Source organism: Falco cherrug, chromosome 2 (genome assembly GCF_023634085.1).
Source record: "Falco cherrug isolate bFalChe1 chromosome 2, bFalChe1.pri, whole genome shotgun sequence".
Taxonomy (NCBI): domain Eukaryota; kingdom Metazoa; phylum Chordata; class Aves; order Falconiformes; family Falconidae; genus Falco; species Falco cherrug.
Genome location: NC_073698.1, coordinates 93,802,984 through 93,816,615, shown reverse-complemented (window position 1 = coordinate 93,816,615; position 13,632 = coordinate 93,802,984). Strand labels below are relative to the sequence as shown.

Below are 13,632 nucleotides of genomic sequence, written 5' to 3'. Positions count from 1 at the left end.
GCGGGGGCGGGGCCAGGGGCTCAGCAGCGCGCGAGAGGCTTCCGGGTGCCCGCCGGCACCGGCCCCTCCGCTCGCGCCGCGGGGGAGGCGGGCCGCCGGCAAGCCCCGCCCCCGCCGGGGTCACGCGACGCCTCCATCCCCATTTCCGTCTGCCCCTCGCGCTCGCGGGCCCCGCCGTCGCCGCGCGGCCGGTGCGGGCGGCCTCGCTGGACCATGGCTGAGGTAAGCCCCTGCGCGCCTGCCCTCCTCACGGCTGCCAGCCCCAGGCGGGGCGGCGGCCGGGCCCGCTGCACAGGTGAGGGGCCGGAGCTCTCCTGGGCTCCGGCCTCTCCCTTCCTTGCACTTCCCTCGCGGTTTTTGTGTCCCCTCAGCAGCGACAAGACAAGGCCGCGCTGATAAGCGAGACTCGGCGGCGGTTCGAGGCGGAGCACCTGCCAGGTGAGCGCCTCGGTGGCGGAGCGGGGGGCGGGTGGGGAGCGGTGTGCCCCGCTCTGTGGCTGTGGGCTCTGGGGCTTGCCCGGTGTCGCTTTTCCTCTGTGGGCTTCCAGTGTCCTCGCTTTCTCAGGTGAGCGGGTGTTTCTGTCTTTTCTTCAGGTGGCCGAAGCTGTCGGGTGGGGATGATGCCCGGAGGAGGAGGTTTTCTGTGGTGGCTCTGGATGCTCTTTGCTGGGTGGCGGTCTCGGGCAGCAGGACGTGTTGGGGCAAAGGTCTGGGTCCTTTTGACTCCCAGCGACTTTGGCTGGCGGCGGTGCGGGGTCTGGGGCACCGCTGTGCTTGATGCGTTTCGGACATAGACTGTGGTGGGGGGATGGAGAGAATTCTGACCTCGACCAGTTTGTCAAGGAAAGAGTTGTTTTTCGAGAGTAACTTGCGCTTCAAATTCGTGCTGGCCTTAATTAAAATCATGCAGCATGTCCAACTCGATTCTGAAGTGTAGATGCTTTTAAACTTGTAAATGAAGGCCAGGAAGTGCTGGGGATGCCGGGGGGGATAGGAGTACCAGGGTAAGCCTCGAGGGGTTTCCTTTCATTTCAAGGTTGATTTGCATTGCTTATGATAGAAGAATATATAGTAGTAGAGTATGCGAACAACTGCAGTAAGCAGTATGTTTTATTATGACTGTCTAAAGACTTTGTGTTAAAAACATTCTTCTAAACAATTTTTAATGCAAATATAGTAGGGGCCCAATAGTTTAGGACTTGCGTCTGTCATCTTTAATATAAGCCTCAATCTTGTAAACACATGCCTTGCTTTGATATTCCTGATCAGAATTATTGAGGTTACCTAGTTACTGCGTTTATGTAAGGGTTGCATGCTTCTTATGACTTATTTGTGATTGGATATAGCACTTTTGTTGCAAACTTCAAGGATCTTGAGGGTGGTATGACTTCGTTTTATATAGTTGGTCTGCTAACTTTCATAAAGGAAACTGCTTTGGCTGTGGTTAAAGATGACCTGCATTTATGGCAAGATGACAAAATAATTAGAATAGTGTCTTGAAGAGAAAGCTTACTTTAATATTTGATATTTCTCTATGAATAAAGATCTGTCTTTGGCAGTCTTAAAGCTTAGGCTCTGGAGAGTGGAGGGTCAGCTTAAATTATAAATAATTTTTGTTGTTATGCTTTCAGTTTCAGTTAATGTGTATACTTTCCAATAATAAGTGATTCATCGTGCTTTGTATTTTATATACCAGAGTCACTCTCATAAAAAATGGCTTTGGAAAGCCTAGAACTTTTGGGACAGTTGCTGTCAACAGGGAGTACTACCTTTTCAATTGAACTATCCCTTACAGACTTGGAATTCCCCAAGTTTCTCTAGTTGTAATGAAGCCTCTGTTGGGCAGGTCCTTACAGCCATTAAAATAATTGAATACTGTTGCAAGATAAGCTGTAATCCTATTTGCAGTATTTTGAACACATTTTTTCGGTCTTTTTTTGGGTTGTGGTTTATGGCTCTTAGCCCTCTAAAGAAAATAGGATTAGGATTTTTGTTGAGTTTACATACTTAAATTCCTCCCTCAAATTTCAGAATGTCACAAGCAAATTAATGTTGTCAAACCCACTTCAACTGTGAAAAACACATAGTTTTATTGTGGTCCTTCAGCCTTTACTGCATGTGTTCTAAAATGTCGTTTTCTGTGTTTCCTCTTAATTGGAAAGAGGTGTGGAGGTGCATGTCTGCAGACACCCCCAAACATAAAACTTTGTAAAGGTACAAATGATTGTTTCATATCCAGAGATTTAGTCTGCTTTCAAAACTTAAGGGCACTGTCAAGGCACACAGAGAAATTGATACTGTGAAAGTTCAGTGTGGTCATAAAATTGTGGGCCTCTACAGGATGAACTTAATTCTATTTACAGGTGAGCTGCAAGTGCTAAAAAATGAATAAAATTTTCAGGCACTTTTGTTTCTGACAGGTGCAGCTGTCACTTTTTTTATCTGTGTTTCAAGGTAGGATGGGAGGAGTTTTGTTCAGCAATTGAAAGCACTGGAAAGTCTGGGGTTTTTTGAATTATACAGTTTCATTTACGTGCTTCAGTCAAGGAATTGTTTTTATAGTCGGATACAGTTTGGAAAATAGTGTCAGGGAACCTTACTGGCTGATTTCCCCATAGTTTGTGTGAGAATTTTCTGGCTGAAATTGTTCAGCGAATATAGCCATTGAGTGGTTCTGGAGGCAAAGCTTGGCCACTGTGAGATCTTATCTGCAAAGTAGTGTTTAATGTTAACTGAGACCTTGTGGTAGTGTTTTCAGTTAATTTTATAGCTGTATTTGAAAGATAACCTCTATTCTTGTGAGGAATATTTATCCCTAATAATTAAAACCCTTGCATTTATAAGGCATATTTCCAATACTGAAAAGTTCCTGTTGGCCCAATAGACTAGCAGATGCTGTCTGATGTGGTAGGCAGAGAGCAATTTATCTTTGCAGTTTTGGGGCCTAATTTCTGTTTTGTCTGTTTGGATTCTTTGTGAGAGCTGGTGATGTAAATGATTTGGGTGGTGACGGGAACAATGAAAACAAAAGATTATTTTCTAGTACTGACTGGTACTAACAATGTTTTCTAGCAAACAGTGGTTTTTTTCTTCAGTGCATTTTCATTCCCTAGAGCATTTCTAAAATTAGCTTTTTTTCCCTGGGCTGCTATTTCCATTTTAATGTTACAATGGAAATTATAAATAATCAAATCTTCGTATGTTTTCCTGTTCTACAAGTCTCTTTTCCACACGTCCTTTTGCATATTTACCATTTCTTATTGCCTGCATTTCCTGGCCCTCCCCATTTGCACCCTCTTCATTTCTTCTTTATGCAAAGCTTTATTTTCAGAAAAAAGATTTTGCAAGAGAGGTTTCCCACTCCAACTAAAGGAAATAAATTTCATCATGACTTTCTTTTAGCCAGTAGCAAAACTTTTTGTTAATTATGTTGGCCAGTTGCAAATAAAATTTTAGGCATGGGGCAGTCGCAAAAAAATAGTGATATAACTACTGTGCAAAACTCAAGGTAATGTTTTGAATTCCTCTTTGTGTCAGTTTGTGCTCTGAAAAATTGACTTCTGCTGATTCTTGGCTTTCTTGCTGAGAAGTGCTGGAAGGATAGGATAAAAACATACTTTTATAGGAAGCTATGTGATATTAATGCTCAAGCTTTCTATTGAAAGTAGTCTTTATTGTCAATGAGTATTCAGTTTTGCTAAAGGTTTAAATGTATCATGTATTATGGAGGCAGATAATTTTGTTTACTGCTGCTTGAATTTGTTACAATAACTCCTTATTGGGTGGAAACAGTTCTGGTTTTGTCCTCATTGTATGACTACTGACCTTCTTAAATTGTTTTCAGTCTTGCTGATTTCCTCATCTACCAATTGAAGGCACATACCCGAATGGTTATAGTACTTAGCTTAACATGTTAGGCATCAGCAGGTCAGAGGAATAATTATGACTATTTCAGACCTGAGACTTCTTGGCTGAAATAGCTTAAGGCAATATGTGTAATGGAACAATTGACATACTTTGCAGAGTTGTGTGGTTTTGGTTGTTTGGTTTTTTGGCACAATGAAGTGGTGTTTTGGTTTTTTCTTCTATTCAAAGGTACTTAGTTATCCCTACTTAGCTTTATGTATGACTTGTTCTGTAACATTTGTTCTCTACGTAAGAGTTCTTCCTGAAGGCAGAAGTCATTCCTACAGGTTATGAATTTGGAACCTGTCTGGATTCATTTAGTGTGAGACTTAACTGTGCAGCCTCTTTTTCAGTCCTGTAGTGTGTCTTCTATATTCTTGTTTAATATTCTCAAACTTCTATTTTTTTTCCTAAAGCATGAATGCCAGAAGAAAACACAGCAGTGCAGCGTTGGTCTCCTGGTAATGTAGACAGCACTGAAGAAAAAAGAGTTGAGAAGGATTATGTAAAAATTTTGTGCATCAAAGAATTTAATGAATTCTTCCAGTGAAAGTGTTGCAGTGAAATTTGTGTTCATTTAGTTTTGCATGATTCTGAAGTTCTTTCCAGACCTGTTGTCTTGTGTTATGCAGGCCCCTTTATGTTGGAAGATGGTAATTAAGTCACAGGGTTTCACTGTAAGTTTCTCAGCTTAAAGATGGCAACTATTAAAAAGCCAGAATGTGGTCATAGAAAGAACAAAACTCCTCACTTGTGCAAGAGAAGAGGAAGGCGAGTAATAGGAAGAAGCTGCTGTTCAAACAGAACTCTTTCTCTTTTCCCTTGACCTTAAATGCTCAGTGAGGAAATGAATGTAACTAGCTATTTTCAAAATAAGGTTGAATAAAATTATGAACTTTGAAGGTTTCAGAGTTCTCTGAGACTGGTCAGTCTTCTTGCTCACTCAGATTTTCCTGAAGAGCTTTTAGCTGAGGGAATGAAGAGAGCTAATTTTGGTCTCTTTTCCTTGCTGTTGTCACTGTTACTCCCTCATACATAACTTAGAATTTGGTTTTAATGCTCTGGTAAATAGCAGATTTGCTAAGCAGATGATGCTTTCTTTCACTCTTCTGGATCTGAGTCTTTCTTTGTTTCTGTGCAGTTTACCAGTGTAACAGAAAAGTCTTGCAGCATTCCAGTTTTGCCTCTTCCCCTATTCTGGGATAGTAAGGTTTGGATCTCTGGCTGAGGGAGGAACTAGGTTTCCCAGCTTCTGTACAGTTGCCCTAATCATGAAAGGTTTCATGAAGGTCTGGCATTGCTGTTAAATATGTGGCTTTCACTAGCTCTTTCTGAACAGAAGTAGCTGTGAATGCTGTTCCTTGTGTTTCTTTTGGGGCAAGTGGGGCATATTGCAAATATGTTATGAAATGTTGTTTGTTACGGACTTAGAGATGTCCATCTTCCTGAGTAGAGTGTGACTAAACTTAACTGTCTCAGCATCTTAGTGGCAGTTCTGTAGGTGTGAAGAAACAGGCACTTAATTTTCTAGCAAGAAAAGCATCAGTATATGTTTACAGGTATATTAAGTGGTCAGGCTGGAGATTGCCTGAGGTAAGATACTTCAGTTTATGGTGTCCCCTGGATTTCCATCTGGATGCCCCACAACTTCTGTTACCTTTTTAGCCTCTTAATTGTTGTGTAGGATGTGTTTGAATGTGTTGAGAACCCCAGATGTCTATTTTCTTTCATTTAATTCTGTTTTAACTCCAGAAATTTCTAACAATCTAGTAACTGCAGTCAAGTGTTCCAAAAGTGATTTATAATTAGAAACATTGGGATCACTTCACAGCATAGTTTGGAAACAAGTTTCCAGATGTCTGTAAGAGTTACTGGAAATGCTCAGATTTGAAGAGGAATTCCTCCTCTGAACGGACATATTTTCAATTACTGGATTATTGGAAGGACTAGTAATTTCATATCTGCTTTTTAAATGTGTGAGATAAACCATCTTTCTTTTGAGTTCACAATCCCATTCTAAATTTTACTTATTCTGCAGCAAGAATTGGATAAATCAGACAAGGTTAATACAGTTATCAGTACTTCTGTTGTTCTGTCAGTCTTGTTATGCTTACCTAATTGAAATGCCAGCATCCTGCAAGTGCCTGCAGAGGTAGAATTTTACTAGTTGTTTTTGATTTAGTGTGTTGTAGTATGTATGTAGATTCAGATGACATGTGTCAGCTTGTTGAAAATTCGGTTGCTGAAGAGGAAAAATATTTTAATTTTTTCAACTGTTCCTATTGCTGAATCCAGCTTGTTTAACATTGCTGTTAAAAGATTGGGCAAAATGTTTTATCCATTAATCTTTCACTTCCATTTTCTTAAAATAATAATTAAGTTAGATAATATTAAAAATACATACATTTAAGTTCAGAGTTCTGGAAAATTTTAGTGGCCCAGAAACGTGTTCTGGGGCATGTTCCACTTAATATGTGAATGTTTTTGAATTACTGTTTGATACAAGGTGCACTATTCTGTCATTCTGACAGTTCTGCTCTCAAATAGTTATTGAGAGCAAAGAGCCTCAGAAAGTGGTGTGAAATGTTATCCTCTTAGTTTTTACCTGGTGGTGTGTGGTTTTTATCTTTAATTACACAGTACCAAAATCCCTTATACGAATAGGATATATATGGGAGCGATCTCAGAAATTTCTTGGCTGGTTGATTAACTGCAGTTACTCTTAGCTGGAAGCTAGTGCATGTTACAGATTATTAAACCAAGTTGAAGTAAAGTTGCTCAGGCACTGGAGGTGTCTAATACTCATGCTAAAGTAGATCTTTGCTCTGGTAAAGCCCTAGTTTGCAGTAGCTATGTGTAGTTATATATGGCTTGGATAGCCAGTATACAACATTGAATAATCCATAGCATAGAACAGCTAGTATCAGATGGCGAAAAGCAGCCAGTGCTTGTCATGCTTCAGCTGACTGTGGATGTGCCAGCTTAGTTACTGTATGTGACGGTATCTCTGAAGGGGATTTGTGTTGGAATGCACCTTACATGAAGAAAGACTGTGGAATCGTTCTACACTTTTCAGTTTTCAAAACTTGACTGAAAAAGATACTTGATGACCTGTTTGAACTTGGAAGTTAGTGTTGTTGTGAGCAGGAATTAGGACTGAGAAATCCTCTTCAATGTCAATTTTTTTATAATTCTACCTTAAAATTAGGTAGTTAACATTTTTCAGGTAAAACTGTCCAAATTGTAAATAATTTGTGGAATAAACACATTTCAAATGAGTGATTGAGACTTTAATACTCAAAGTCTTTGCCAGATATACCCAGAGCCACAGAGAAGTTAAACAGCATTTCAGTCTTGCGCCAAGAGTTCACTTTACTGGGCTTAGAATACATAGAGAATGAGCTGTCTGGTACAAGTATGGAAATGATAAGGAAAGGAGCTGAGAGCGTGAGTTTTTAGTGGATTGGAGGCTTTGGGGCAGAGAGGAGCAAGAGGGGACTAAGATTTAGGTAAGTGGGATTTGACTGTAGGCTTGACTAAGAAACAAGGTAAGGAAGTGGGATGGGATCAAGGGAAGGAGAAATTAGAAACCTAATGAAGAAGGAACTGAGTGGATAATGTATGTGAGTAGCTGGATGTGAAGAGATGCATTGGGGGAGTCCAACTATAAGAGCTCTTAGTGGGTACGTACATTTAAAATAGATATCTTTCTTAGTTATATTGACTAATTTGTGACAGGAAGGAGTATAAATTGAATGACAAGTAAAATGGGTCATATCTGCATGTAGGCCAGCAAAACTAAAAATATTAGCAGAATTGAATGATGTCTTAACATCTTTCTCAGAGTTAAGATGCCTGAAATACACATCCCTAAAACATCCTTTCACAGTTCTTAATACTATGATGGCGCTGAAAGTAGTTATTGAGTTTATTGCAGCTGGCAGAGGAATAGGCTTTCCAGTATGTGAAAATTAGCATCTATTTTATTAACAACCAGTCTTAACTTTTTTCATGCTAATCACAAATTTAAGTGGATATTTTAAGAGCTTATTTTTTTTGTAGTAGTTAGCAAAGAGATCTGTATCAGTGTGTTCAGAAGCATGTTTCTGTTGTGGGCTGTTGCTTGATTTACATTTCGATTATGCAGATCTTTCAGACAAAGAGGAGTGGTGATCTAAAAAGTGAGCCTTTGTTTAAGCATATCTACAATAAAAGTAGGTTCCCTTAGGCATTTGTATTTTACAAACTTTCCTGTTTAAGAAACAATATATTAAAGAAAAAAAAAAAGGCAGCAACTCCAGTTTCATCTGAAGTACTTCCTAAAGCATGTTAACCTCTTAGCCTCTTGCTAACCTGACAGAAGAAGAGTTTGAGCCCTGGTGTTTTGTACAGCTCTGGAGTTCAGTACAGAACTGAACTGTTCAGTAAAGGAACTACTTATAAAGTGTAGAGTGTGCAATCGTTTCAAAGAAAACAGTTTTGTTTAAGGCAGTGATGTATACTATGTGGTCAAACCCAGAAATTATAACATCTGTTGTCTGACACTTCATGGTTGGATATACTGATGCCTGTAAGTTTGAGAGCTCAAGCCTTGAACTAGTGATGCTTAATACATATATCTATCAGTACACAGATTCTTAGGCTATATACTAATTTGTTAATTATAGAAACCTGTTTTTAGAAGTTTTAGAAAAATTACACTGCCCTACACACACCTTTTTGTTTTCTCTTGTTTTTTTCTGAGGAAGAATCACGGAAAAGATTACTCTCACTGGAAAAATATTGTAGTGTTCCTAAATATCATCACAATGGATACCTGGTTTTAACCAATTTCTTGTGCTATGCTTTATCTCCTGAAGTTTGAGACTGCAAAAGAAATCCTTTGTATCTAGTAGATGCTTATATTGAAACTTTACAAATCTTTTTCATGTTTTCGTAGAAAATGCTATATTCTTACAATAATTAATTTATTTGCTAGATAAATCGGATAAATATGATTCTAGAGATGTGGACAGACTTCAGCAAGATGACAAATGGGTTGAAAACTATCTGATTTGGCGTCATGATGTTGTGGATGACACGTTAAAGATGATTGATGAAAGCTTTCAGTGGAGGAAAGAATACAGAGTTAATGGTAAGCTGTATTATCTAATGATTTTGATGGTGTGTTGGTTTCCTATTGAACTACAACTGACTTCTATATGTAGTTTCATTAAGCACCTTTTAAAGGTTTTGTAAATACCAGGGGTCACTGAGCAAGTTATATTCTTCTCAGTTAAAAAAAATAAAATTAGAACTACTGCTTTTTATGTTGGCTAGTACTGTGTCACAGTCTTGTTGTGGTTGCATTGTCTATTGAAAGGTTTTTTAAGAGGATGGGAGCTATCTGTTCTTTAGTCTTCATGCATTTGCTAGAATGGAGTCCTTAAAAAAAAAAAAAACACAAACAAAAAAACAAACAAACAAAAAAACAAAACAACAAAAACAAACCACACACACAAAAAAAACCACAACCAAACCAAAAAAAGCACCAAGAACCAGAGCTCTTGTTATTCATAGTAGCACTGGTCTGACAGGCTAGATAAAATAGTATTTTTTTAAAATTTATTTCTTCCTAAATAGATCCTACTCTGCAGCATGAGAGGAAGAAGATGGTGAAGATTTTAAATGGGGTCAATATTTACTTTAGTTTAGTAAAGGCCTTGGAAAGTGGCTTATAAAGATGTTTTTGTATTTTCTTGCTAGACTTTGCATTTTTAGTGACTTCTGTTAAGTTACGATGTGATTATTAATATGATTACTGAAATAATCTTTCATTTGGCTTTGCAGACTTGACAGAATCTGTCCTTCCAAAATGGTTATTTGAAAATGGTTCTCTCTTTCTGCATGGATATGATAAAGAGGGCTATAAATTATGTAAGTTACACAAATATAATATTTTCAGTCACTGATAATTTTTGTTTCCAGCATTTTAACATCTGTTTTAAAAAACCAAATGTTTTAAAAATAGAAGTAGGTACATATTGACAACTGTTTTTACTAAAAATAAGTTGGTAACTTAGTGTCTCTTTGGATCACAGAAGTGGAATGGGGAAACTTTATCAGCAGTTATCAAAAATCATAAGCCTTTATCCTATTTATAATGCAGTCTTTAACTTTCCTGTCGAAGTGCATTGTTTCTATATCTGCCGTGGTGAGTATATGACTAGTATAAATATTCATTATTACAGTGCATTGTCATTGCTTTTCTGTCAGCCCACTTTCTTGCACACGTGCAGTGGTCCACAGGAGGTCTGCAATGGTTTTCTTGTTTGTTAGTTTCATTTTTTTCTGTTGTCATTGGAACGATCAGTAACAACTTGGACAGCTGAGAACTGTTGGAGAATGAACTCTCAATCTCAAGTTGGTGTTGTTAACTTCTAGTAATTAAAGAATAAGATTTATAGGGAAACAGTAAATATTACCTGAAATACTCCAGAGGATTTTTTAATAGTGTATAATGTTCAGTATTGTTATCTATAGATGAATCTATTGTAACATTTCACAGATATACTTTAATTAAAATTTAAATTCAGTGAGGCAAGACAGGCTTTTTAAACAGATCGCTCATGAGGTTTTCCAAGCATTGATCTTGAAAAAAACCCAAAAAATTAAATCTGAAATTCTGGTTTTCTTTGGCTTACAAGGGCTAGTTTGTAAATGCCAGAAATACACTAATAATCCAATCTGTTACATAAATGACTGTTTTAAACACCAATGTACTAGTTGTTGTTTTTTAAAAAAATCACGATCAGAAAAAATACAGCTTTTATTCTATGGCTATATTTTGTCTTACTGCCCTTTGTCATTGTAAGATATCAGTGCTGTATGAAAAATCCCTACTTTGTAATGCTTCATAATTTTCTTTTAGCCGCCAAGGCAACTATTCAAGGATAAGTGGTAGTGATACCTTTTTATAGCATTAAGAAAGCTAAGCATGATTATACTAAGTGGCTCAGTTTAGTGAGACTGAACGAAGGGGAGAAAAGTATAAAAAACATTAATTTCTTGCATTGGTGCTTGGACAGAAAATTATGCAATTTTTTCATGACATGAATGTGTAAGTTGAGTAAATAATGATTTCTGATTTTTTTTGTCACTGAAACATAACTAATGTCTCTCTTTTTCCATACCTGAAATATTTCTTCTGTGAATGTTAATTGGGTCAGGCTGTCTAACTTGGTATGCAAATTCAGATTGTAGTTAAGAGTTTCTGGTTAGTTGGAGCTTGAGAAACATGCTTCTTGGGCCACATGCTTAGTTCTCATTCTGTTCTGTAAAATAAACATTTTAAAGTATAAAAAGGTGAGAAAGGAATGGAGTGGTGGTAGAAGGGTATGCAATGGCTATTCTGGCTGTGCATTGGCCACAAAATTGGTAGAAATGTGAATATACTCCGAAGTGTTAATAAACTTCAGTGCATCCTGTATAGTTACTTGCATAATATTTTCTGTTAATTTGGATCTGTTTCAATTTTTTTCTTTCTTTTCTTCTCACAAGTTTGGTTCAAAGTGAAACATCATACAAGAGATCCTAAACAGCAGCTAGAGAAAAAGAAACTGGTAGCTTTTTGGTTAGAACATTATGCCAAGAGAGATCATGGAAAGCCCTTAACAGTGGTATTTGACATGGCTGAAACTGGAATCAGTCACATAGTAAGTACTTCTATGGTGTGTTTGATTGCTTTCTGAATTACTTAACTGATGTCCCCAGAAAAAGGGGAGTCCTTGTGCAGTCCTTGATACCTAAATAACTTAATTGCTGACGTTGGCAATATGTAGGGCTTTCCTCCTGTGAACATGAGCAGTTTCCAGAGTCTTTTATTACATATTAAACTGTCTTGTGCAGCACACTGAAAACTTGCTTTTAGTTTGATGATGGAGCCCATGTGACTATATATAGTAGTCGCTCACCAGCTTGGTTTATAAGTTGTCATGGATGACAGTAATAAAACTTAGTTTTGAACCACCCAAAAAGGCTGAGCCATCTTTTATTATGAGTACAAATGCTGCAAGTTCTTAAACAGCTCCATTTTCATTGTCATCTTTTTTTGGAGAATCAGTCAGTCAAGAGTGTAAAGGATGGAAACATGGAGTAATGGTGAAGCATTAAAACACTTTAGATGTAGTGACTGAGATCTTTGAGAATGGTGATCTGTTCTGACAAGATAGCATCTTCAGCTGACAATTCTGATCCTGCCTATCCATCCTCCATGCTATGTATGCTGTCCCTGTATATTTAAATTGGGTTCATTTAAGTCCTTGCATGCAGCTCTCTCCACCCATTGAATTTTGTTGTGAAGAGAAATAAGCTGGATGCAAAAGAGCAGTTCATCAAGTAGGCATTGCTTTCAGTATTAGTCTTAACCAAATACAGCCCAAGTCTGTTTTTTTACTAACAAAACATGTTATTACAATGATGAGACTAGTATGGTGAAGAAATCTGTATGCTTGTTCTGTACAGGTACATAAAAAGTGAGGGTTCCTGGATTTGAACAGGTGTGGTAGACGTCTGAATTGTTGGCCTGTCTGTCAGACTCGGGTTTATACTTCTTCAAGAATATCTTCACCACTTTTTTCAGTTCCTTGTCCAGCCTGTCAGCTTTACTGAAGACTGCTTCCTCCAAGCTTGACCTTAAGTAAATGAGAGATTCCAACTTTTCACTCAGAAGAGGAGACATTTCTCTTAACAAAAGTTTTTATATGGTTCTAGATGCATTCTAGACAAAATGAAGGAGGAGCGGTGTAGCATAGTCACTGCTGCAAGTGATGGTTATTCAAACTGTTGTAGTTGTTGTAGAAAATTGTAATGATTTTAAGAACAGGATTTCACCTTTACCTTGGACAAAGTTGTAGAGCTGAACTAAATCATTAAAGAAGCCAAGAGGAATTATACTAGTTTTGAAAACTATTCCGGATAACTATTTCCCACTTTTACAATAATCCACAAAATTCAACTTTTCATCAATTTTAACATTTCAGAATTAAGTATTTTAAATGTCATGTTCTAGGTATTTGGAAATAAGTATTAAAATAAATGAATTCAATACCTATTAGTCATATGTTGAGTCAGTAGTCTACTTTGGGTATTACTTATGGATTTACCTTAGTTATGCATAGAATTGGGTAATTCCCTGCCTGAAATAAACTTCAGAGAATATTTAAGTTTAGATGGTCATTGGAACTTAACAAATTGTGCATGTTACATGAAACTTAAATGTATTTAAGAACTGTTCCTGAATTGGTCGTTTTAACTGTTCCTAAGTCCTGTACCTGTATGGAAAAGTGGAAGACTTAAAGAAGGTGTGTATTTGTGGGGTTTTGGATTTTCGAAAGCTTAATTTATTGTCTCTTTGTCTATAATATTTCATAAACTGATCCTGAAAATATTGCTGTGAGATATTAGTTTCCCCCAAACTCCTCCTCATGGAATGTTCTTACTTTAGAATACTGGTAGTTGAATATCTTTTCATTTTTCCCTAAAGCTTTCACAAGGCATGAAAGTATGTTTTTACATGACCACTGGAATTTCATAGTGTTTGAAGACACTCCCTGTTTACTTTGGCTTCAATGATTGTTGCACAGTATCTGAATGTGTTGTAACTTGGCATCCATACGCCTGCGCTTTGAAGGATGCTAAATTTTACTAAGTTTGTAGTGTAGTGACATCAACACTGTAGCATGTGGA

General features: G+C 37.7%; 1 protein-coding gene across 2 annotated transcripts in view; it reads left to right on the top strand.

Annotated features, from left to right (window-relative positions):
* Window positions 1-65: 65 nt before the first annotated feature.
* The window catches only part of MOSPD2 (motile sperm domain containing 2), a 35,602-nt gene continuing 22,035 nt past the window's right edge, over window positions 66-13,632 (top strand). The window contains exons 1-5 of one of the 2 annotated variants that reach the window (XM_055701507.1): window positions 66-222; window positions 372-438; window positions 8,885-9,040; window positions 9,736-9,822; window positions 11,446-11,600. In XM_055701507.1, the coding sequence (XP_055557482.1) occupies window positions 214-222; window positions 372-438; window positions 8,885-9,040; window positions 9,736-9,822; window positions 11,446-11,600 (474 nt within the window). In that variant the 5' untranslated portion in view covers window positions 66-213. Of the gene's footprint in view, window positions 223-371; window positions 439-594; window positions 708-8,884; window positions 9,041-9,735; window positions 9,823-11,445; window positions 11,601-13,632 lie in introns of those variants that run through there. The other variant, XM_055701508.1, reaches the window with a different exon arrangement.